Source organism: Stenella coeruleoalba, assembly GCF_951394435.1.
Source record: "Stenella coeruleoalba genome assembly, chromosome: 1".
NCBI lineage: Eukaryota > Metazoa > Chordata > Mammalia > Artiodactyla > Delphinidae > Stenella > Stenella coeruleoalba.
The window spans coordinates 68,607,897-68,633,008 of NC_137169.1; the positions used below are offsets into that span (position 1 = coordinate 68,607,897).

A 25,112-nucleotide genomic window follows, 5' to 3' on the forward strand; every position below is an offset into this window, starting at 1 on the left:
TAAAATCTTGACTTTCTCCATAAATTATGCCATTTTCTATAATGCTTGGTCACATTAAAATATCCTTGTCAAGTGTCAGTTTTTTAAATTGTACCATTTCCGACTGATTTAAAAGAACTGTGCTTCATCAATGTGAAACATTCACCAGTCCTGTAATAGAACTAAGTGGCTGTTCTCGTCCAGAGATTTATACTTTTTATACACTTATATTATGTGATAAATTGTGGATTAGTCACATGATTATCTCACAGTAACTGTTATGATTTGAGTTGATTTCTGTTTTGGAGCTGCCTTTACTTTCCTTTATCTTAATCATGCTCAAAGAATGAAAATTACTGCTAATACTATGTTAAACAAAACATTATAAATAATTAAGAGAAGGCACTGAAGTTACAAAACAGACAAATGATGATATATTTTACAAAAATATCCATTATATGATCACTTGAAGTTACAAGATTATCAGGTAAATTTGAGATGGATTTCAGTTAAATATTATTTATTAGTATTGACTTCACACTTAGAACTAGAGCTAGGCTTATAAGAAATAACAAAATGTAATAATTATACACTTCTGTAGTAACAGAACTAACACAATCTATTACTGGTGGGATAACACAACATTTACATACTGCACTTAATAAAATAGAGTATAATTGAAACATAATGAGATTACCTACTCAAATATATTCGAGAGTACTATATAAGGTTGGGGATGGTGATTAAAATTTGGGAACCAATGCAGTGAGGAAGTGAGATTTGAAATACGGCTTTAAAATGGGAAGAATTTGATAGGTGAAATAGAATTGAAAATAAACACTGGTGAAATAGAATTGAAAATAAACACTGTAACGAATAGTTTTGTGGTGAGGATGATGGTGGGGTGAAGCTGAAGGAGGAATTGGGCTTTGGAGGATAGTGGGAGGTATACAGAATTGACACGTGTTATAAATACCACTGCAAAACAAACAAACAAACAAAAACATACGGAGTTTACAGTCTTCTGTAGGCTATTTAAAATAGGTGCTTTGTGGCATCTACTTCAGAAGAAAACCTTGATAACTGATGGTTAGTCTCAGTACTTGAAAGATGACTAGTAAGAATGGAAATATGGAGGCAATTTAATGTTTTGTGGCCATGTTGATGCACTTCTCTGGTCTCCAGCGGCAGGGCAGGCTGCAGCTGCTATACAGGAAAGCCACTGATATGCTCACGTTCCCTGATGGCTGCTGACAGCCATTGACTGAGCACAGCAAGACATTCCTGTTCTTGAGAGACCTGCCAGGTGACTTTGGCTGACGGTCTTCTCAAAGGACTCCTTGACAGGCAACCTGGGCTTTCCTTAGAACTGCACTGCTGTGTAAAGCGCTTCTACTCACTCATCCTTTCACCTTTCTTTCCTTCACTCAGGCTCAGGCCTGCATCTTGGTCTGATGGCTCTCCAAGTCTCTCTCTTCCCGTTTTCTCTCACAGCCATTTCGCTTAATAAATTTATATTGTTTTATCCCACTTTAGTGTCTGCTTCGAGGATGACCCAGACTAGCTCAAGATGGGAACTATTTGATAAGGCTCTAAATCAATAATGGTGGAAAATGGTTAGAAAAGTGCATTTACTAGGTTGAGCTAATTCATCATATTTCAACCTATGAACCTTAGCCACTTTTGTGTTCCGTCCCTGTCTTGAGATAAACATTTTTTCCAACTCTCTCTCTTTCCCCTCTCTCTCCCCTCTTTTTGTTTAACGCCCATGGAAAAACAAACCAAAACAAAACAAAAAACAAAATAAGGTTATTTCTTCAGTTTGTTGACAAGTTTTTGCAGTTCATCATAATGAGGGCCACTGTGGTTAACGGAATTACTAAGCAAGTTGTTCAGATATTCAGCATTCTCAAACTTAGAAACACCTTAAGAACAAAGTATATCGTGTATTTGCCCCATTAAGCCCTTAATTCCAATTCATGTTTCTATGACATATATATTTAGGAAAGTAAAAACTTAGAAAATAAAAATATAGAGTAAGGGAGATCTACATACCTTATTAGTATTTGTATTGATCCCAACAAGAAAAACAAGTTCAGCAAGGAATAGGCTACAGCAGAGATTTTTGTGAATTGTTGTCCTGGTGCTTTGAATTTCACTGAAGAACCAGAAGGTAAAAATGCATATGGCAAGGCAAATCAGTGAAATAATTATTCCTAGTTGAGTGATCCTTGTAAGAATATTATAATCTTTAATACCCTAAGGGAAAATAATAATACAACTGTTAAAAGAATAACTCAGTAGCTCGTCAAAGGAACTACAACATATAATGAACTTCCCTTTTTGGTGAAACATTAAACTGTTCCTAAAATGTAAAAATACAAATGTGCATTTAGATGAGAACATTTTGTACTTTTGAAAATGTTCAACATTCAGAAAATCTGATATAAATCATGTAGCACTTTAAAAGTTCTGTAATTAGTGATTTTTTTCCCTAAGCATAGTATATATTAGTACATGGTTTAACAATGTTATCACCATCAGTTTCTTGATATTAGAAAGGCAATTCATTATTGTAATGTGAAAATGGTTAATTAAAGCAGCTTTATCAGTGGTAAGAACAAGTAATTTCTATGCAGTAATTCATTTAAACACATTAAACAAAGGTATCAGAAATGCTGAATATGTAGAATAACAAAAGAGTATAGTTGCGAGACTTTGAATTTGGAAACGATGGTTTCACTCTAACCAGATGGTTTTAAGAGGCATCTTTGTTTATATAACATTCAGAAAAAAAATCATCTTTGTTACTGACATTAGGGTTAGGCAGATTTATTTAGTCATGATATGTATTTGATGGATTTTAAGTATTGTATGGAAATGAGCCTGTAATCTAAAGATTCCAATACAAGGATATAAAATAAAAACCTATATAATGTAAAAGCAAGATATTACTGATGTAAAATACATATTATGAAGCTATTCACCTTAGAAAGATTTTTCATGTTTAAAAATCTTGTGGGGTTCTACATTATTAAAACATGGTATTTGTTATGAATGTGCTAATACTTATTGACCAGGTATCAAATATTTTTAATGAATTTGTCATCAGTAAAAATAAACTTTCAATACAAAGGCAAAAGCCCTTGAAGTCCATGATACTTTAAAATGTATAAATGGTCCTTAAAAGCCACATTAAAAACTAAGTCAATGGATAGATATTTAATACACAGTCTACTAGATAGTATAGATTAGGTAAGTCTTACACTAAGAATAACCAAAGATCCAAACTAGATATGTCATAGAAGGCAGGTAAGAAAAGAAAGACTATAAAAAAGGTAATGTTGAGATTGTATCAGTAAATTAAATATGCTATTTATACCCAAAGAAAACATATAAAAATTAAATATTCTCTTGAACGACATAAAGAAGAAGAAAAAACAGATTTATAAATATGAATTGGAAAATTGGCTTACAATAGAAGAACCAGAAGACATCAAAATTGCAAAATGTGTCAGGTGGTTACAGCTGCATGAGGTGTGGGTCTCATTTGAGTATGTCACCTCACAGCCCTCCGAAGACCAGCTGCCATTCATGGTGTTAGGTAAGTAGTTCCAAAATGCACATTGACTCCTATACTTATCTGTGGTCTGAAAAAGAGACATTTTACTGACAGGAAAAAGAGAAAAATTTATACATACGACATCGTTTTGGTTATATTTAAAATACCATTTTGCATAGCAATATAATTAAAACCATGCCTAAAAAGTAAAGCATAAAATCAATGCTAATAAGTGAATGCTACTGTTGTGTGAAAAAATTGAAGTTTATACTGCAATCATGCTATATTTTATCAATCCTGTGTCACGCATTTGTGAGAATTATTGTCAATTGAGATCATGTATGTCATTTAGAATGGTGCATGACATATCTCATTATCTTCGATAAATGTTTATTGGATGTGCACTAGATATTAGTCATTGATCCAGGTGCTAAAAATACAGCACTGAACAAAACAAAAAAATTGTTTGCGTTTTTTTTTTGTTTTTGTTTTTTGCGGTACGCGGGCCTCTCACTGCTGTGGCCTCTCCCGTTGTGGAGCACAGGCTCCGGACGCACAGGCTCAGTGGCCATGGCTCACGGGCCCAGCCGCTCCGCGGCATGTGGGATCTTCCCGGACCGGGGCACGAACCCGCGTCCCCTGCATCGGCAGGCGGACTCTCAACCACTGTGCCACCAGGGAAGCTCCGTGTTTCCGTTATTGACCTTACATTCTAATGAGGAGATAAGAAATTATTAAAATAAATAAGCTAGGGAAAGGAGAACAGAAGTAATCTGAGGAGGCTTTTCCTAGGAAATGACATTTAAGCAAATACTTCAGTTAAGTGAGAGTGTGAGTCCTAAAGACTTGGGAACAGAGGGTTCCGTACAGTTTGAATAGAAAATGGAAAACCTCTGAAGTGAGACTCAATGAAGGTCTTCCAGAAACATCTAGAAGCCAGTGCAGTTCAAGCAATGAATGAGGTAAAGGGTACTGAGTGTAAGGTCAGAGATAGACAGGGGCTGATCAAATAGACTACAGGAAGGTTGTTCAATAAATAGCAGCGTTCTCCTTATCATATATTAATATTAACTAATCATAACACAATACTTAATGCACTGTAAGTTTTAATAAGTTACTCATAGAATGCTGTATACCTATGCTTGTGTCTTGTAGAAATAAAAACTGTTTACAATTATATAACAATTTATAGTTAACTAGGTGCTTTCTTACCTACTTTGTTTAATTTGATCCTCAAAAGAGCCCTGTGAGTGGGTATTGCGTTGAGAGACCAAGAGATGTCAAAAAATATATGCAAGACTAATCATTGATAAGTGGAGTAAAACAGAACCAAATGCAAATCTTCAGACAACTATTCATTAAAGAAAATACTAGTTGAGTATCAAATATAGGCATTGTGCTAGGAGCCACGGATTCTTAGTTGAAAAGATAAAGCATCTGCCCTCAAGGATGACAGAAGCCTAGATGATTTTAATACAATTAGACAGTTGCTTTAATGGCCTATATAGAAAATCCAACACTTAGATCAATAGTTGGAGCACTGGCCAATTTGATTGGAGTACGTCTAGGAAGACAGTGATTGAACTAAAACTGGAGAGATGACAAGAAATTTTTCAAAGAGGTCACGCTATGTGAAGAAAATTGAAACTCTACATCCAGTTGCCCCAAAACTGCCAGGAAAATACCCAATCCCACTCTTGTTAAAAAACAAACAAACAGATAAGCTAGAGGAGCCAGAAGGACTCTAGAATTGAGGAACTAGAGTCAGCTGAGAGTGCATCACTCAAAAAACAGGGGTTAAGTGAGGGTCTGTCTACATGCTGAGCACCCACCATTGCCCACCACTGTCTTTTTATTCTCCTAATCCTTGCAGTGAGCTTCTGTCTTTAGGCATGAGACTAAAAGGTTTCTGAGAAACTAAAGGCCGAAAAGAAATGACTTTTAGGTAGTGATCTTCAGGATCTTCCAGTGCAATGGCCAGAAACTAGCCTGATGATAACTCTCTAGGGAGGCACACCACTGCCACAAGCCACCTGAACACACAATCATCTTTCAAATGTCTCATTATTAGATATGGATGGATGGCCATGAACCACTAGACCTCCGAGGACACACTCTACCATGAAAGACAAAGAACAAAAAGCCAACAAGCCAAACAGAGGAAATCATGAACATAATGTAGGGAGTAGAACACAGGTTTTTTTAAAATATAAATACTACCACAGAGAAATACTGCACCTATGAAACAAAAGTAGAGTTCAAAAAATAAGGGTGCTCTGTTATAATTAAGTATAAAGTAGAAATAAAATATGTTAGCAGGAAAAAAAAATGTAAAGGAAAACTTAAAATGAAAAAAAAAAAAAAGACCTTAGAGGCTCAGCTGGAGAGTCCAATATTTACATAAGAATAACAAGAGAAGAGACAAGAGATACTGGAGAGAAAGAAATTAGCAAAGAAATAATAATAGAAAATTCCCTAAAACTGAAGACCATACATTTTCAGACTGAACAGACTCACATAAATGCCTAGTACAATTAATAAAGATCCACACCAAGGTTCATCTTTGATTGAATCCTGAGAATAAAGATAAGATCTCAAAAGTTTGAGAGAAAGAGACAGATCACTTGCAAAAGAATGTAAATTTTAAGTAAAATATTAATTGCATGCAACTTCCCCAGGTTAACCTGGAAAGCTAGAAAAAAATGAGCAAGGTCTAGAAAATTCTGAAGAAAAAATTATTCACAATTTATAACTCTATACCATGGAATTTATCTAAGTGTATGGATAAGATAAAAATATAGTATATACTTAGCTAAAAAGGTAATGCAAGAGCTCAAAAACTTGACTTTCTGGGCACCTTTCTCAAGAGTCACTGGAGAATATGCCACCAAAATATAGAGATAAACCAAGAAAGAGGAATCGTTGGTTCAAGGAAACATTGAATCTGACACAGGAGAGAGGAGAGTTGCATGCCCAGGATGATGGTGACAGAGATGTCCAGGCTGATAGCTATACAGAAGGCAAAGGACAGACCATCCAGACAGGATCAAGTTCACAGAGGCCTAACAAGGATGTCTCCAGAACATTAATTTAGCTGATAATCTTATGCATTTGAATGTTTTATAAGGAGATTTATAGTACTATCAGAAAGTTTGGGGAATAATTAGTAATGAATAAATAGAAATCTAAGCAAGCTAAATGAAGGGAATTTACTAACACCAGGAAAATTGTTCAGCCTCATGATTCAGCTGTGTATAACGCATTGAAAACTGATTTAACCCAAAATTTGATGAAGCATGGGAGGATGAATAGTTGGGGGAGTGTGTGGATCACAGGGGAAGACATGTATAAGAAAACTAAATCCATATTTTCTATAGATGAAGGCAATAGATCATATCTATTTTTTAAAAGCTTAAAAAAATAAGAGGAGTTATTGAGTTTGGGGTGAAAGAGATAGAGGGTCAATGGAAAATGCTTTCCTATTTTGTAGGAGGCCAGAAACTTCAGCCTATTTGTTAGCTGAGACACTGGGACCAATATGGAGACATCCAGGAAAGTTGAGGTAATGGACAAAGCTTAATTTCTTGGGAGGTAGGTGCGGGAGTGATTCAGAGAATAGCATCAGGCAGGAGAGTATCTTAGCTGTGGAAGAATGGATTCTGGAGAAAAACTGTGGGTATGAAACTTTGTTCTAGTAGTTGTTACTGAGTGACCACGGGCAAGGCATTTAATCTTTCAGAGTCTCAGTATCCTCATCTGTGAAATGGAGATAACAGTACATACCTCATAGGGTTCTTGTGAGAATTAAAGTAAATAACTTAGAACAAAGCGTATTTCCATATAAGCATTATTAAAGTATTGGTTGCTATAATTATTATCATTATTATTATCTGTATTATTATAACAACTATAATTAATATTCCTCTAAAGTAATGAAGTATATACTAGTTGGTGAAGTTGCAATTATCAGGGAATCAGGAAGTGGAAGGTGTTACATATGAAATAACTTCGATTTTCCTAGAGAATAAAATGGTATCCAAATTTTATTCTGAGAGGGAAGCAATTGATTAGGTAAATGTATTGTCAGAGGAAAGAGATGAAATTTCAGAGTGGTCATTGCTTTGAATGGGAAAAGAATTTGAACAGAGAAGAAGATTAAGGACAATCGAGTTTTCTCATTAAGTATGGTGAAGAACTCTTGTGTAAATGTGTGTTTTGTTTTGTTGCTGTGTCAAACAGAGATGGGAGAAGTGGGTTGCCCTTGGCACCTCTTCAGCTGCCAAAACATTCCACTGGTAAAAACTGTAGAAAAACCATAAGACCATGTAAAAGAACAATGTTTGTTTTCTAGTATCAAAAGGTCATTTGCATTTAGCATCTGAAAATATCTAAATTTAGTTTCCATTCTTAAAACATTTCACACCTTCTTTTTCCCTCAACAGAATGCCCACCATTGTTTAGGTTTGACCTACTATTTACTTGCAATTTCTATACATTTTATTTCTCTCTACATCAGATGTCTGTCTTTACAGTGACACATTTGTACTGTATGGAAGCATATAGAGTGGCCCCTCGATATTCACAGGGGATTGATTCCAGGACCCCTGCGCATTCCGAAATCCACGGATACTCAAGTTACTTTCGTAAAATGGAGTAGTATTTGCATATAACCTATGCACATCCTTTTGTATACTTTAAATCATCTCTAGATTACTTATAAAACTCAATACAATGTAAATGCTATGTAAATAGTTGATGGGCTGCAGTAAATTCAAGTTTTGCTTTTTGGAACTTTCTGGAATTTTTTCCCTTGAATATTTTCCATTTGTGTTTGGTTGAATTCATGGATGTGGAACCTGTGGATACGGAGGGCTGACTATGTTCTTTTAATCCCCTGTTTTCCATAAACATGCAAATACAATTGCCCAGCTTCAAGGTTCTCCAAATAGAGTTTCTGAGGCACTTTAATTATGTACTAAGATTGAAATTCAATTGAAAGCCCAATAAACCATTAACTGTAAAAATACAGCAAACAATATGATTTTGAGTTTCCCCTTCACTTTTAGGTCTATAGAAACCCTAAATACTTAGTTATTTCTAATCATTTTTTTTATTGTATAGTTTTAATTATACATGGGTTTGAAAAAAGATTTAGAATAACAATAAAAGAGTAAAGTGTTCTCAGATAATTTCTTTATGAAATATTATGAACTTCTCTATGATTTTATTTTAATCAGCACCCAAATCCCTGCAAGTATTATTTTATATGACAATTAACCAAACACCTCCCTCATTATACAAGTAACATTTATCTCTTTAATACTTTTTTATAACTTCTTCTTTGAAGGGCTGGAGACTTCCAAAATGAACAATGTACTTAAAAATAAAACTAAAATGTAGCTTAATTTCAGATAATCAAATACATAAAATTCTTTGGTATTTATTATAAAATTTAAAGAGCACTGAAAGTACAAAAATATTTTATAGAAAAATTAGTTGAAACCACTTTACTCTTTTATTTCAATTTTGAATTTGCATTTTTAAACTCAAGAACTCACATACAATTAAAGTGACACTACAAAAACATGTTCATTTCTCTGAATGCTTCACAATTATAATCAATAGTCAACAGAAACACAACTTACCTTTATGTGATTTAATGTAAATGTTATTTTTTCAAGTTCATACAATGCGGGTGGGTTTGAGATAATTGAGACTGAAATTACTGAAGAGATGACTCTTCCCTCCTCTTCAGCTTTATCATAACTTTGAGGTTCCAATAAGATGTTGCCAGATGATGAAAATAGAGGACCAATACTCTTATAATATAAAAATGCAACTGCAACACTGCCTGTCAATCAAATAAGTGTATTCAGTGAAATTCTTAAAATAAACATAAAAATTGACCAAAGGGAGTCATACAAATTCCCAGATACTGAAATGTGGGTCATAATATATCTATGCTTACATCATCCAACCATATTAAGACATATTCTCTGACCTCTGTGACTCTGAAACTGATTGTGGACTGTAGCATTCCCTTGGCACAGACTATATTTAGGAGAAAAATAGTCCTAGATAAATTTACATCCAAGTGCTGACTAAGAACCAAGGAATAAAGTATCTTCACTTGAAAAATAAAATTTTGACTTACTACTTTGCTGGGCAAATATATGAATTAGAAAGATATTGGGAGAAAATTATCACAGATTTACAGTATTAAGAAAGTTTAGAATTGAAAGAGTTGTGAGATGCCACTGAGTTCAACCTCATGCCTACTGAAATGCTTCCTCTTTAAATTCATGACATATAGTTATGCCGACACAGCATAGGGAATTTATTGCCTTTCGAGGCAGCCATTTATCTGAACCCCTGACACTCCCCAAATGCAGCACATCAGCACATAACCAGATACTAGAAATGTTACCTGATCAGTATAGACTATCACATGCCTATTTTTCCCTTAGCCTGGACACTACACCTATTTTAACGGATCTCAAATTGCCTTGGTTTTTGAGATCATTATCAGCAGCTCATTATCACTGATATTAAGTGTGTGTGAACAACTCAACATGGACAACTATTATCTTTTAAAATTCCTGTTGTCACTTAGGTCACGTTCCTTCTCTGTTGTACAGAATTACGGACAGTAAGTTGAGGAATTTATATTCAGAATTTACTCTTGGAGTTAGAAGTTCTGGTTTTAGTCATTTCTCCTACTTGTTTGTCCCTGGGTAAACTTGAGTTTTCTCATGTATAACATGATGGCAGTGATATTCCCTCTGGCTATGTACTAGGATAAGGTGGAGACCAAATGAAATTATACGAGAGAGTCTTCTATAAAATTTAAGATGCTATATTAATATGATTATTGTTATACTTATTAACTAGAAATGTTATATGTTTGCTTTAGATACTTGGACAAATTAGGAAGAACTCTATCATATTCATTTTCCCTCAAATTTGTGACACCAGCAAATAATTTGAAAAGCATAAATTAATCAAAATCATTAATACAAATGTTGATAATGTCATCAAAAACAAAGGTCTGTGATATAATGCTGGAACCATCCACATCACAATATCACACTAATAGCTAATATTCTTTGGATATGGTTATGTGAGCTAGAAGTTGCAAAAATGTGTCACTATTCACGTTTTCTATCTTAGTATAAAAAGGCACCCCAAGATACTGCTAAGAGCCTTGCTGAAATTGAGATACATTACATATCTTCCTAAACTGCCAGACCAGAAAACTTATATCAGAAAAATAATGTTAGTATAACATGGTTGGGCTAGTGAAATTGTGATGGCTTCAGATGACAACTAGCCCAGCATTTGCTATGGACAGACCAGCGATGGAAGCAGAACCTGGAAACCTCTTAGGGGAACTTGACCTAGTCCAGCTGATGAACCAGTTCATGCAACAGCAACTTCTCAGAGGTTGTAGTAGTGGGTGGTCCAAAATCAAATGAAGCACCAAAGAGATAACATGGATTTAAAAATCTATCACTCTGATACTTTCTAAAGGAAAATATTTATTTAACATCAATTTTTGACTTTGGGTAAAAGGAGACTCATGCCACGTAGAATGGTCCAAAATCCCTTTTTAATCTTTTTCTGAATATTGATCCAGTATTTGTTCATTCTTTTTAAATCATTTGGAACCTATTTTAATTCCCATGATTTCTCACTAATTCTAGGCCTGATCTGGCTTTTAACTCTCATATCAGATCTGTACCTATTTTCAGTAAACTAGGGGTTCATTCACTAATGATAGGCACTAAAATTCAGTATATAAAAAAGATTAAAAATCCATCTGTGCCACCCTTATTTTCCTCCTAATGATACTATGCAGCTTTTAACTAATGAATGTTTTTATTAAGGAAGTTTGTCAATAAATGAATAATCACATGTAGACATTGAGTGGGTTTGATCAGTTTCTTACACTTGTCCTTATTTTGAAGATTCAACCTTGAGGAAAATAAATTTTCTCCCTCTGCTTTCTTGAGAGCTGATATTACTGTCCCTTTCAAATGTCAGTGTTTGCATGTGTGATTATGAAATGTAACAAAACTACCATACACTAAGACACGATCTCTTCGAGATATTAATTCCATGACAATTTCATCATCTGTCACTATGATAACTATTTTCAATGTCTTTATTCTCAACTTCCAAATACTACTCAAATTGTCTTTGAAAATACAACAGTTTAACACATTCTTTGGATTTGCTCCTAAATATTACGTGTGTGCTTGGTTAATTAGAATATGATGTAATGGGGTAAGAGCCATGGGTTCAATGGCAGTATGGCTTAGTTATTTTTGTTTTTTATGGCCATCTGTTTCTTACTTTTGAATAAATAATGACAAGAAAAAATGGAAAGGATAATATCAATGGATTAGAAAAAAATTCCCACATTAGCGCTATAAAAATTTTTTTAAAAAGATGGTATTCTGAGAGGGAATGTGCAACAAGCTTTTTAACAATAAAGACAACATATTTTTTAATGAAATGATGTCTGTAAAAGTGACATATGTGTGTTATTGTATATATTTTCCGTTTGTACATATGACCACCCACAATGCTTTGTGGAAATATTATAATTCATGTTTTATAGTTAATATATTTGACCTATATGTGAACAGCACCAATTCTATTATCAGCAGAAATTTTTTTTTTCTAAGTGCATTGCACTACGAGAGCAGATAAATGGTTAAATTAAAATAGCAGCTGCTAGTTTGCCTGTGGTTAGGTGACAAGGGAAAGCTGGTCAGGGCTGATTTCTTTGTTACCTCCTTCTCTTCAAGTCTTAGTTCTGTATTATCTGTTGATGTACATAGAGACAAACCCGTTAACTTCTTGTGCCTTAGTTCCATTATCCATAAAATGAGGCCATTAGGTTAGATAACCGTAAAGTCACTTGCTAGTACTAGCATTCTCTGGTCCCATTTCTTAAGAAATCCTGCCTTTAGTTTAGCTGAAGAGTTTAGTGTACAAAAACTAAGAAATGAGTGGAAGAGGAATCCATGCTTAAACAATAACTTTCTACCTTTTTGAACACTACCTCTATTCATCTTCCTCATACAATCCCAAATTCAGTCTTACAAGGAGGAATATGAAGGATTACTGAAGAAGAAATATTAGAAGAACTTTATGAAAATTATAGCATCTGACTGCTGCAAAATGAGGAATAAAATCACAGTTCCTTTGTATATTTCCACTGGGATGTTAACATTATTAGACAGTTACAGAGTTGGAGGATCGAGGACAAGAAGGATCTAGGTATCATCAGCTAAAATTCTACCCAGGTATTTTTATCATAATGAAAATCTCAAATATAAATACGGAAATTCTGTGTATAAACATAAAATATTTTTCTATAGAAAACCACACAAGTTATATGCACATATGATACAATCAAATGTATGGTATTTATTGCAAAACATTGAAATATTGTATATAAGATTGTCAAAGTCCTACCATTTGAATGATATGCAGCTTTTCTATTTGGAAATATCTTTATATTATCTCCGTCCATATTCATATGGGGATGAATATGCTTCATGTGATATGAATCAAAAAAGAAAACTTTGAGAGCTGAAACAAAATCATGAAAATAATAAATTCTCTGAAATTAGTTTAAGCAATGTATTTATTTAGTTAGAGACAATTTCATCCATCATTGTTATATTTCAACTTCTTAATTACGGCAGGTAGAATGAACATATTCTGAACATGATGTTTGGACATTATAATTTGTATTTAAAAATCTGATCCAAGTTTATTTGTTTGATTTCACTATAGCATTCATGGTTTAATTCTAACTTTATTGAATAAAATAAAAGAAAATATATATGTACACAAAGAAGCTATAAATCATAATTACTAAAGCAGACAAGCAATTACAATGTATTAGAGGATGATATCTACAATATAATTTATTATATACAGAGTGATTGACTTAAATTCTTGAGTAATAATTTCCTTAACTGGTGCATTTTCACCTTTTTCATGCAGGAACATCATAGAAATTTAGGCTCCTATATAGGGTCACAATGCTTGCTACCTTAATTTTGAGTAACCGGTGAATCCCGATGAGTTAATGATTTTTGTATATCTATAGGTGCACAGCAGGATAATAACCAGAAATATAATAGGGGTGTATATGCAATGATTACTGCAGAAAGTGTACTTTGTTTCCTCAGAACAACTTTACAGGCAGCCTCAATTTGATCCAGATTCTTAATGTGTTAAGTATGAGATTTCATAAAGCAGGAAACATTCCAATTTGCTATGCTAATTACTTTATATTATCGAAAGGCAAAGGATTCCTAATGAGAAATTTAAATATACTACATTCAGGACAAAGATATACGCCCAAAGGATTTCAACGTTAAAAATAAACATCTTCAACGTTCAACATTAGAAAAACAGGGAATGGTTACATAAAATATGATCTATCCATAGACTACTGCAGAGACACTAAAAATTATGCTCATGGTATGGTTTTAGAAGTCAGGATGGTATAATCTTTATGGGGCACGGAGTGGCTGCCGGGGGGTGAGGGGTCTTCTGGGGTGCTGTTTATACAGACATGTTCACTTTGTGAAAATTTGTCAAGTTATATTCATTTGACATATGCAGTTTTCTGTCTGTTATACTTCAAAAAAAATTAAACTTAAAAAAATGAAATATACTACATCCAGAAAATCTGTCTGTACTATGATCAGTCAAGACAGACCCTACCAAGTCATGAGATGACAAGGGAGTAATGGTCTCTGAGCATTTAAATGCTAAACAGTTCAGAGATAGAGAAAGGTGGAGGCTATAAGTAGGTGGCAAATCTTAGGCACTCATCCTTTTTATTCACACTTCATTCATAACTACTCTTGTGATATGCATCACCATTCATGTCTACATTGATAAAACAACTGCCAGTTTAATTAGCAATATTTTAAAGACTTTTCTTCTCTTTTGAGAGTGGCTTGTTTGGAAAACTCGATTGCTTTGAAATTGACCTTGGCTTCTTACCTATATCACTTGAATTAGTATCAAACTGAGTGGTCTTTTGAAAGTTCTGAGATAGCCTTAAGGTAGCTTGCTCCACAGCATGTATCAGTTTTGTAAGATGAGTTCTTCTATGGTTTGTAGACAACTTGTCCCAAACTATAAATGTATCCTTTTGAACAAAATTATTCACAGTTTTTACAAATTCCTGTTGAAAAAAAGTGTATCTTTTAAAAATGTTGGACTTTTACATTAATCACAAATGTAAGGAAAATTTTAAGCCTCAATTATGAGTTAAAGCTCAACATACTTACAGTAAGAGTTGAATTAGAAAGAGTGTCCTTGGCCAAATTCGTGCTATTCATATAACCCAGTAATGGGGATGATTCAGCTAATATTTCTATATATGTAATTATATCCGTTGGTGAAAGATCTTTCACAGAATTTCTATAGACTTCTTGTAGCAAAGCCACAGGTTCTTCTATGTGCCTAATCTGAACAAAAATGAGCCCAGAGAAAGGAAACCAGTTTAAAGCACTACTAGATCTTTTTAAGAATAAATGTTGCATGATAAATATGGTCTGAGTTTTTTTTTTCTCTTATACATTAATAAGTTATCAGATTACACCTAAACCATAATACAAAGCAATGAAACCTGAAATTATTTACAAAGGATTAGCAAATAGCTTAAAAGGCATAGAATTTACTTCAGAAAGGCAATACATGTTTGAATTTATCATTTTAAAGTTAATTAAAATAAATTATAACTAATTTGAATTAGACTTTAATTAACCAGAGAAATTTTTTTACATGATAAAATGGCAATTTGCTTTTACCTCATTGTTAATGAGTCATGTGAGACTCACACTTCTAATCTCAGGACAGTAATTTTATGAATGTCCTACTTTGTTTACTCTTTAAAATAGTATTTACTTTGGTGTACAAAATCTAGTTGCATTCAGCTACGCCTCCTTAGAATTTGAAAATGGCCTGGGGTCAAAGTGTGTTTTTACTATTTTATCCATCCAATTTCTTTACATGTTGAAAATAACTTTCCAGTCTACCGAATAGTGAAAAAGTAAATTAAATTAAATATGTAAGTCTTCTTCACTACTTTGGGGATTTTCAAATTAATCCTATCAAGTACTTAGATCTCTATATGTAAACAGTTTCAACTCTACATGAAGACCAACTGCTTGTTACTCTTTTAAAAAAAGTGACTTTGGAGTGCTCACTTCGGCAGCACATATACTAAAAATTGGAACGATACAGAGAAGATTAGCATGGCCCCTGCGCAAGGATGACACGCAAATTCGTGAAGCGTTCCATATTTTATAAAAAAATAAAAGAAAAAAATAAAAGAAGTGACTTTGGAAAGAATTAAACTGAAACCAAAATGTCAAAATAGAACGTATTTTTAATTCAATACCTTTACTCACTTTTGTTAAAGTTTTATTAATATTCGCCGCAATACAGATATTATCTAAATGGCAGTCTGGATTCACAATTTCTGTAGAAAAAAAGATTATATATTAAGTCTTAAAAAATATTTTTCCTAAGATAATTATATTGATTCCAGTGATTTTGCTCACTTATTTAGACATTAAAAACATTCTTATCATTTGAGTTTCATTTTTATTTTATTCATGAAAATTCATTTATTTTAAATTTTTTCATTATTCATTATTTTAAAATTTTATTCATAATAAAAATTCATTTATTTTTATCCATTAAAATGCAATATTTTATGGAAAATAGAATATTGTAGTTGCCCTAAGGAAACAGGGTATGGTAATTACATAAAACATGTGGTCTACATCTTCCATTAAATAAAACTGTAACTTTTCTTATTCCATTTTATAGATAAAGGAATACTAGCACGTTTCTTGGAAGATATAGCTCTTTGATACTTCACAACCGTGTAGTACATATTTTATATGGTGCTTTGATAATACATAAAATATAATAATATAATTTACCTTGGCAATAAGTGCCATCATTAGGTGTGAACTGTGAGTTTCCTGTGGATGTATAACCTTCCTTGCAGGAGCAGTAATATCCACCATCCACATTTTCACACATTGCATGATCTACACAGGCAGATGATTCATTGCATTCATCTATATCTGGGAATATTTGAAAAATTAAAATTTTAATTTAGTGCTCATATAGTTGCTACCTTGTTGATAATAGTATTACATAGAGTTAGTGATTTCATATCGAATTTTACAAGATAGCAAGAAAAATTCCATCACTTGGAAAATGACAGAGCAAACTTAGCTGCATATATATATATATATATATATTTTTTGTGGTACGCAGGCCTCTCACTGTTGTGACCTCTCCCGTTGCGGAGCACAGGCTCCAGACGCGCAGGCTCAGTGGTCATGGCTCACGGGCCCAGCTGCTCTGCAGCATATGGGATCCTCCCGGACCGGGGCACGAACCTGTGTCCCCTGCATCGGCAGGCGGACTCTCAACCACTGCGCCACCAGGGAAGCCCTGCATATATATTTTTAACTTTGATTTGGTCAATCCATTTTGACAATATATTGAAAATGTTATTCATAGACCAACGCTTGAATTGTTTTCTAAATAGCTTGATTCATCAACAAAGTCATTAGAGTAATTTCAACCACTGATGATGTAATATTTATTCCTAATTAAAGATCTAATTTTAAAAATACATTTAGAATTCTTTGTTTTCTAGTATTAAATTAAACTGATTGTAACAACTCAGTTTAGAATAATCTGCAGGGCAAAAAGGAGTAGCCCATTTTCTTTCCAAAGCCTCATTTTTCCATATAAGTAAACCTAAAAATTAAGATGTAGCAGAATGTATGATTCAACTCCCTTAAAATTTTACCAGAACTTATTACTTTTGTTCAGGTTATATTTTACTACGATTCTTAATACATGGTCGTCAAAGGTAAAGTAACAAACTGTACAGAATTAAGTCTTAGATTTTCAGTAGCTATATATCAAAGCTACAATAAAAATGGTAAGTTATAAGCTCACATAATTTATATTCTTAATTTAAAATTTTACATACTATAATGAATAGTTATTTCACTTTTCAAGTTATATATTTCAAGTTATAAATACAGAATAAATACTCTGCCAGTAGGCAGAGTTCCAATAGGGAATGATTCCAAGGAACTGAAGAGTCCAGATCATTACCTTAAACTAATGTAAAGATTTTTGTGCTCCTAGCCTAGCTCTGACATCTTAGAGCTTCTCTATGTTAGATTAATGCATTAATCTGTAATCTTGCATATACAATTCAATTTTTTAAAGACTCATAGAGTGGCACAATCCTGTTTGCCATAATAAGGGGAAGTAATCAAAGTCCAATTAAAATGTCATCTAGCGAGCTATCTGAAATGTAGCTGATCCTCATTTCTCATTTTAAAAATGCAATAATGGCACAAAAAAAAAAAAAACACACACACAAAAAAAACATTAAACCTCACACCACCAGAAGCTGGAACTGACAGTAAGTCTCCTGCCAGTTCTTGAAGAAATTTCCATTAGCTAAGAAGGTGAGGGTACTGGACTTAGAAAGACTATTAACTCCCTGAAAAAGAGGTAGAAAACCCCTTGTTCTTCTGCCAAGTCTTCATAGTCACGATCTGTACTGCCTAGAAGTCCAAATTCTCTACTTTTAAATAAACAAATGCTGCCCTAGCACCCTCACCCTCTTCCTTGAATTTCTATATATATGTGTTCATAAACTGCCACTTCAACAAAAAAAAGGACAGAAATAAAGGAGGAGGTGATAGCAGGTTGGCTCTTGGGATCTGGAGAATCATTAGCAAAATCATTCCAGGTTGGGCTGAAGTAAAGAAGTCAGGTGGGAGGGCAGACTAGAATTATTATTTTTCATGAGATCAATGAAGTGAGAAAAAAATATGAGAAAGCAAAAGACTAGTCTTTTGTGGAGCAGCATTGAAGAAGTCATTTGTGCAGTACCCAAATGTGGATAATACCCCAGTGAAGGTGTGAAGAGATCCATGAAGTATCATAAATAGAAAAACTTATTTCATGGGAAAGAAAGCTGTGCTCTCTGAATACCCCTACTTCATATTTTCGGATACCTTCTATGGCTAACTGAAAATGAAGCGTTGATTTCTCCCAATTTCAAAAGTGCAACTTTTCTTGGGAACTTTGTCCTAAGCCCAATCTCTCAGCAACATACTGATCTTAGCTTTACAAACTCCATTTGCGTCCTCCCTCGTGCACTTTGGACACAGATGTACACAGTCTTGGTGTTCTTGACGGTTTCAGCTTTCCCCTGTGCATCCTCCATACCCTGAGGTCATTATGTTGGGGTCTCTCCTCTGGTTCCAGCCCTCCCAGCACCCGCTCAGCTGTCTGCTATCCCAGCACGTCAGCTTTGGACCAACTAGGGTATTTCAGCTTCTGAATTCACCAAGTGACAGAATCTTAATCTGTAAAAATAATGAGGTCATACTCTGGGAAATAAACATTTGAGATTAAGATTATGCAAATTTTTATATTCTGACTCCAAATATTCTAAAAGAATATCAATCACCCTACCAAAGTAATGTTTTTCAAACCTCAATCATCCTTAATGAAAGACATGTTTTCTAAATTGTTTATACTTTCCTTGTTTACATTATTGCTTCTCTAACTTTTTACTAAAATGTAGACATGAGGTTTGCTGAATTTGATATCCTTCTCAATTTTGGCCTCAGTATTAGAACTTACTGAGTTTAACCTAGTAACAGGTACAGAGTGTGTGACCACCACAACTGGCTGTGTGTCAGGGTAGTCAAAGAGCTTCCACTATCCTTAGCATATCACTCTATGCCTCCTTGCTACCTAGTAATATAAAGACATTCATAAAATACTGAAAGAGTATCCCAGGCCCAAAAGGGATGAAACTGGCTTAGCCAAAATGAATGTGACCGCCATTTTACATTGAGATCCATACTAACATCTCTTGCAATTTCTTGTAGGGCCTAATTAAATCTAATAAAACCACTATGTATCCTCCTTCCTACAGGCAAAGGCCCTGTAGAAGACCTTAATTCAAATCTTGATTCTAATACTCATTAGCTCTGTGACCTTGGGTAGTATTATAAAAATACTCTTAACTCAGAAGAGTTCTTTTTCATAACCAATGAGGAAATGTATGTAAAGGTGTTTGGAGGGATGCCTAAGATATAGTAGGTACCTGATATTGTAATTGGGAATCAGGTCCAGTGATTCTACTCATATTGTGTGTTTTCTTAATAGCAGGAGCCCTGTGAGTATGTAGATTTGGAGAAAACACATTGATAATGAGTGTCTCATTAAATTGCCATGTTTTGGTACTCCTAGAGCTGTAAAAGAGAAAAAGAACCCCTTCTCCCATTTTCATGAAAGCTAAATTGCTGCTGTATAATTATTTCAGTCAGGCTACAATTGACAAACTATATTTAATAACTGATCCACTTTTTCCACTACCAACCTAACACTCAACACTAATAACTCGATTTCACTAAATATAAGTACATCATAACACACATTTCCTTGTTTTGCATGTCAAAAAATTCATTCGCTACTTTTTCATTAATAAGGTTATGCTTGTTTTTCATGTCTACAATGAGCCAACACAGCAGTATTTTATCATAATCTTCTTTCAAAACATGATCATATGATTGTTTTGATTTTTATAATTTTTATAAGTTTCACCAATAACTGAATTTTCTAATGTTGTTTAACTGATACACTGAAAAGAAAAGATACAAGGTAGTGGAAGCAATTTGCAAAAACAAAATTGAATGTTAATATTATTCAAAGCCAGAAAAAAAATCTGTATTTATCAGGGTACCTAAGGCAATAGGACATAAAAAATTACAAGTAGTGAAAACTGCTCTTAAGCACACAGAAAAGTGAAGAAGTTCTTGGGTTCTACTCATTTGGTTTTGGGAGAGTCACTTTACCACTGGATGCCTCAGTTTCCCTACTTGTGAAATGTGAGTCTAGAACAAGGTCTCTTGGGAGCTGGGCACCAGACGTTCTGTTTTACTCTGATTCCAAGGAGAAGGAAAATAGGCAGGATGCTAAATCTCACTCAAAGCCTTCTGCAATGAAATTACCTCATCCATGGAAAATAGTATTTGAATATAGACTAAAGATATAGAATTTTGCTAGGGTCATTTCTTGCCCTGTACTGGAGTTTTTCATTATGTTTTGTTCATATTTTCTGTTTCTTCCTCGTTCAGTCTTGGAAGCTTATACCTTTCTAAGAATTTGTCCATTTCTTCCACGTTGTCCATTTTGTTGTCATAGAGTTGCTTGTAGTAGTCTCTTAGGATGCTATGTATTTCTGTGGTGTCTGTTGTGACTTCTTTTTCATTTCTAATTTTATTGAGTCCTCTCCCTCTTTTTACTGATGAGTCTGGCTAATGGTTTATCAATTTTGTTTATCTTCTCAAAGAACCAGCTTTTAGTTTTATTGATCTTTGCTATTGTTTTCTTTGTTTCTATTTCATTTATTTCTGTTCTGATCATTATGATTTCTTTCCTTCTGCTAACTTTGGGTTTTTGTTTTCTTCTTTCTCTAGTTCCTTTAGGTGTAAGGTCAGATTGTATACTTGAGATTTTTCTTGTATCTTGAGGTAGGCTTAGTTATAAACTTCCCTCTTAGAACTGCTTTTGCTGCATCCCATAGGTTTTGGATCATCGTGTTTTCATTGTCATTTGTCTCTAGGTATTTTTTGATTTCCTTTTTGATTTCTTCAGTGATCTCTTGCTTATTTAGTAACGTATTGTTTAGCCTCCACGTGTTTGTGTTTTTCACATTTTTTTCCCTGTAATTGATTTCTAATCTCATAATGTTGTGGTCAGAAAAGATGCTTGATATGATTTCAATTTTCTTAAATTTACTGAGGCTTGATTTGTGACCCAAGATGTGATCTATCCTGGAGAATGTTCTGTGCGCACTTGAGAAGAAAGTGTAATCTGCTGTTTTTTGGATGGAATGTCCTATAAATATCAATTAAATCTACCTGGTCTATTGTGTCACTTAAAGCTTTGTTTCCTTATTTATTTTCATTTTGGATGATCTGTCCATTGGTGTAAGTGAGGTGTTAAAGTCTCCCACTATTATTGTGTTACTGTCGATTTCCTCTTTTAGAGCTGTTAGCACTTGCCTTATGTATTGAGGTGCTCCTATGTTGGGTGCATATATATTTATAATTGTTATATCTTCTTCTTGGATTGATCCCTTGATCATTATGTAGTGTCCTTCCTTGTCTCTTGTAACATTCTTTATTTTAAGTCTATTTTATCTGATATGCATATAGCTACTCCAGCTTTCTTTTGATTTCCATTTGCACGGAATATCTTTTTCCATCCCCTCACTTTCAGTCTGTATGTGTCCCTAGGTCTGAAGTGGGTCTCTTGTAGACAGCATATATATGGGTCTTGTTTCTGTATCCATTCAGCAAGCCTGTGTCTTTTGATTGGAGCATTTAATCTATTCATGTTTAAGGTAATTATTGACATGTATGTTCCTATGACCATTTTCTTAATTGTTTTGAGTTTGTTTTTGTCGGTCCTTTTCTTCTCTTGTGTTTCCCACTTAGAGAATTTCGCTTAGCATTTGTTGTAGAGCTGGTTTGGTGGTGCTGAATTCTCTTAGTTTTTGCTTGTCTGTAAAGCTTTGATTTCTCCATCGAATCTGAATGAGTTCTTTTCAGGGTAGAGTAATCTTGGTTGTAGGTTCTTCCCCTTCATCACTTTAAGTATATCATGCCACTCCCTTCTGGCTTGTAGAGTTTCTGCTGAGAAATCAGCTGTTAACCTTATGGGAGTTCCCTTGTATGTTATTTGTCATTTTTTCCCTTGCTGCTTTCAATAATTTTTCTTTGCTTTTCATTTTCGCCAATTTGATTACTATGTGTCTCGGTGTGTTTCTCCTTGGGTTTATCCTGTATGGGACTTGCTGCGCTTCCTGGACTTGTGTGGCCATTTCCTTTCTCATGTTAGGGAAGTTTTCAACTATAATCTCATCAAATATTTTCTCTGGTCCTTTCTCTCTCTCTTCTCCTTCTGGGACCTCTATAATGCGAATGTTGCTGCATTTAACGTTGTCCTAGAGGTCTCTTAGGCTGTCTTCATTTCTTTTCATTCTTTTTTCTTTATTCTGTTCCACAGCAGTGAATTCCACCATTCTGTCTTCCAAGTCACTTATCCGTTCTTCTGCCTCAGTTATTCTGCTATTGATTCCTCCTAGTGTAGTTTTCATTTCAGTTATTGTATTGTTTATCTCTGTTTGTTTGTTCTTTAATTCTTCTACGTCTTTGTTAAACATTTCTTGCATCTTCTCGATATTTGCCTCCATTCTTTTTCTAAGGTCCTGGATCATCTTCACTATCATTCTGAATTCTTTTTCTGGACGGTTGCCTATCTTCACTTCATTTAGTTGTTTTTCTGGGGTTTTATCGTGTTCCTTCAACTGGTATATAGCCCTCTGCCTTTTCATCTTGTCTATCTTTCTGTGAATGTGGTTTTTGTTCCACAGGCTGCAGGATTGTAGTTCTTCTTGCTTCTTCTGTCTGCCCTCTGCTGGATGAGGCTATGTAAGAGGCTTGATAGGAGGGACTGGTGGTGGGTAGAGCTGACTGTTTCTCTGGTGGGCAGAGCTCAGTAAAACTTTAATCCACTTGACTGTTGATGGGTGGGGCTGGGTTCCCTCCCTGTTGGTTGTTTGGCCTAAGGCAACCCAACACTGGAGCCTACCTGGGTTCTTGTTGGGGTTAATGACAGACTCTGGGAGGGCTCACGCCAAGGAGTACTTCCCAGAACTTCTGCTGCCAGTGTCCTTGTCCCCACAGTGAGCCACAGCCACATTCTGCTTCTGCAGAAGACTCTCCAAAACTAGCAGGTAGGCCTGGTTCAGTCTCTCCTGGGGTCACTGCTCCTTCCCCTGGGTCCCGATGCACACACTACTTTGTGTGTGCCCTCCAAGAGTGGAGTCTCTGTTTCCCCCAGTCCTGTCAAAGTCCTGCAATCAATTCCCACTAGGCTTCAAAGTCTGATTCTCTAGGAATTCCTCCTCCCGTTGCCAGACCTCCGGGTTGGGAAGCCTGGCGTGGGGCTCAGAACCTTCATTCCAGTGGGTGGACTTCTGTGGTATAAGTGTTCGCCAGTCTGTGAGACACCCACCCACCAGTTATGGGATTTGATTTTACTGTGATTGCGCCCCTCCTACCATCTCATTGTGGCTTCTCCTTTGTGTTTGGATGTGGGGTATCTTTTTTGGTGAGTTCCAGTGTCTTCCTGTCGATGATTGTCCAGCAGCTAGTTGTGATTCTGGTGTTCTCGCAAGAGGGAGTGAGAGCACATCCTTCTACTCCGCCATCTTGGTTCCTCCTCATTATGTTTTTATAGAGGTTCTTAATGACTATAATTACCAGACATGTCAAATTTAAGGATCAGCTAAACTTTCAAATCAGAAACAATATACTACAAGGTGATACACTAATGTAAAAAGGAAATAGAATTATGGTTCTCTGTTCAAATTCCCTGAGGATTATCACAGTGCACAAGGAAAATTACTAAAGTACTGGGGAAAAAAAAGGAAAAGAAATAGCTGTTCTGCTTCTTAAAAAAGTTTAATCTTTAAGGAAAACAAAACTGGTGAGAAATAACAATTTTCCAGAGAATGACTTTTTTCACCAAATAATCCATCAAACAAAACAGGTGGAAATTGAAGGACTCAATATTGGGTATTGGGTTTTAATCTAAGTTATTGTTTACTGATTACTTAAAATAGCTAAAAGGGGAATTAGCAAAAATGCAGGGCCCTTCCACAGTATCTCAATAATAATCGAGTACTGGGAGAAAGAGTCTTATATTACAAATATATTACAACCCCATAAAATGTTGGCTTTCAATTATCTTTGTGTGTGTGTTTTCTCTGTATCTGTGATTAATTTTTTTCTAAACAGGAATTCTTTACTTTCAAGGAATACAGAGAGGGAAATATATATCCCTTTGTGAACTGAGGCATATTAAAAGTAAACATTATCAGATGAAAAGACAGATGTCTTCTAGAGACAAGAGGGAATGGAGAGCACAGTTAAATTTGTATTAAATTCCAGTGATTAAGATGTCATAAGTTGCATTTCTTCATTAACTAGAACTTTTCTAATAAAGCTTATACAGGTACATATTTCGAACTTATCTACTATAGATAAAATAGGCACACATTATATAACATTCTAAAACTAGAGACAAGAGTTTAGGTTTGAGAAGAACAAAGAGTGGGGTACTAGGTTTTCTGGGAAAATTCTAATTTCTTGCATATATTGTAATGTTATAATCCAATAAAAACTTTTGCTGCAAACAATAAAGACAAAATTATAATTCAACAGAAATAGCATTATTTTCTCATATTTTAAATCATTTATGCCCTTGCAAAGTTGATCCACTGCATTTGCATGATCCAGATTCATGTGAGATTTAAATGGCCACCCATTTAAGACTCCTGTGGAAATACCAATGGCTTTCTAGATACAAGACTGTGATTCTAATCTTCCCT

General features: G+C 34.5%; 1 protein-coding gene across 3 annotated transcripts in view; it reads right to left on the reverse strand.

Moving 5' to 3' along the window:
• Positions 1 to 25,112, reverse strand: part of ADGRL4 (adhesion G protein-coupled receptor L4) — a 121,913-nt gene that overhangs the window by 30,340 nt on the left and 66,461 nt on the right. For all 3 annotated transcript variants that reach the window (XM_079940531.1, XM_079940529.1, XM_079940530.1), the window contains 8 exons: positions 16,534 to 16,680; positions 15,994 to 16,064; positions 14,869 to 15,048; positions 14,579 to 14,762; positions 13,028 to 13,144; positions 9,187 to 9,392; positions 3,456 to 3,629; positions 2,035 to 2,238 (listed from right to left, as the gene is read on the reverse strand). In XM_079940531.1, coding sequence (XP_079796657.1) covers positions 2,035 to 2,238; positions 3,456 to 3,629; positions 9,187 to 9,392; positions 13,028 to 13,144; positions 14,579 to 14,762; positions 14,869 to 15,048; positions 15,994 to 16,064; positions 16,534 to 16,680 — 1,283 coding nt within the window. The remainder of the gene's footprint in view (positions 1 to 2,034; positions 2,239 to 3,455; positions 3,630 to 9,186; positions 9,393 to 13,027; positions 13,145 to 14,578; positions 14,763 to 14,868; positions 15,049 to 15,993; positions 16,065 to 16,533; positions 16,681 to 25,112) is intronic.